At 32.2% G+C, this 1,898-nt stretch overlaps 1 protein-coding gene across 1 annotated transcript; it reads left to right on the plus strand.

Annotated features, from left to right (window-relative positions):
• Nucleotides 1-127: 127 nt before the first annotated feature.
• LOC119578930 lies at nt 128-1,273 on the plus strand (the record flags this gene model as incomplete). Its single annotated transcript, XM_037926605.1, is given in 1 exon segment — nt 128-1,273. A coding segment is annotated over 1 exon segment (235 nt), but the record flags the coding sequence as incomplete, so codon positions are not given.
• Between the last annotated feature and the right edge of the window lie 625 nt (nt 1,274-1,898).

Here is a 1,898-nt window from a genome sequence, read left to right on the forward strand (position 1 = left end):
CTAATCGGTGAATTTTCCCCTGCTTTCAATTACCAACCTTTTTTGTAGTGACTTCTACCAGACCTTTACAGTAGCTAGAGAGTTGTATGTGTTTATATTTTGTAAATAATACTGATTTTCATTTTCAGAAGCGGCGTGGTCTCCTCCTGCCCTACATTGTTCAGGAAGTTATCAACATCATCATTTTCATTGCCTTGACCATTGGAGCTTTGGTCATCCTTGGCACTCACAGAGTTGTTGTCTCTTCAGTCATTGGGGTCATAGTCGGCCTTTTTGTGCATCTTTACTTCATGCTTGTGGTGATCTCTCAATACCAAGCTCTTGGTCTCATTCGCATGCATGAAGAGATCAGTATGAAGTAATCTTTGGGGTGCTAAATAATAAAGAAAACAATCATTATGTATGTTAGAAGTGAAATCCTTCACTTGTTTGAAGGGATTAAGCACTCTATACACTCTAAAAGATAATGATCTTTTTGAATGTTATTTCTATAGCTTTCAAGAGACCTATAAAAGCAATTTTCAAATTATAGAATATTCAGTATTTTTCTCCAGTGAACCTCATAATAATTAGGTTTGATTCATGTTACAGAAAATAGAAGAAACTACATTTATATTTTAATACTTAGAACTTACAGTTACCATTTAGTACTGTAACACATTTATTTTTTGTGTTTATAAGAGGAATCAGCTAAAGTTTAATGCAATATAAGTATGGAGAATGATCTGAAAAAGTTTTGATTGTCACTAGTTCTTTACTCTTTATATTAAGTATTTTTGTGGATAACATGTAATTTCAGTTTCTTAAGGCAATGGACTCCATTTTGCAATTTATTTGACACTATTTTTGTGTCTACTTAGCTCCTTGGTTTGTATTTTATGTTACATATGAAGTTGCATTTATTGTTCATCATACAATGTAATTTTGTTTATAGTTGTAAAGATGTATGTTTCATATGTTGTTGATAAAGGTGTCTATTCTGTCAAATACCCAAATATTTGGTCTGAATATATGGGGTATGTTGACTGTGCTAAGATGAAAATGCTGCAGATAGGATTATAGTTAATTATTAGTTTTGCTCTGTTATTGAGATATATTTTGTCAGTATGAGGATAATACAAATACATGTTATGTAGAGCTTGTAATACTTTTGTAATGAATTTGTGAAGTTTTAAACCCTATGCTATGCATATTTCATGCGATTCTGAGCACTGTTTTTTTCTGTCAACACTTCACGGATTCATGTACAAATAATGTAAGATTATGTTGTAATGTATGACTTTGATTTCACCTTCTGATTAGTGTTTTTATATCCTTTTGATTTTTTTCCCAAATAATTGCAGACATCAGAATTAAATCTAGCTTTTTCATATTTGATTATAAATCCACTTCATTACAAATTTCATACATATAATCGTTTATAGGAATAGTTAAAAAGTGTATAAAATCATTGGTAGGTCAGCAATATCTGTATATAAGATGGTAGGAATAGAGACTGGTGCCAGGCTCATTCCTCCCAGCCTAACCTCCGTTGATTCCCAGCTCCTATGACAGAACCCGTAGCATCCATTTCAAAATGATACCAATTTTGACTGATAATATGAATCAGGCTGTGGGTTCATTGAAACATTTTCCAGTATTAAAATTTGTACATGAAAATTACACACAGCATTTAGAAATTTGAGTTATGGAATTGTTAAATAGGTATCAGAAAACGTTTTTAAAATGCCGAGGGGTGCACTAAGGAGTGTTCAAGAAATCAGCATCTCAGGATTGTGGAATAACACCTCATATATTCGCGATCGCAAAGACTTAATGATATGTTCCTTGCTGTCCATTTTTTCACAAGATAAATAGCATTTACATTGTTCTGTATGATAAGATGAAGCCTTAAACAC

This window comes from Penaeus monodon, chromosome 11, assembly GCF_015228065.2.
Source record: "Penaeus monodon isolate SGIC_2016 chromosome 11, NSTDA_Pmon_1, whole genome shotgun sequence".
Taxonomy (NCBI): domain Eukaryota; kingdom Metazoa; phylum Arthropoda; class Malacostraca; order Decapoda; family Penaeidae; genus Penaeus; species Penaeus monodon.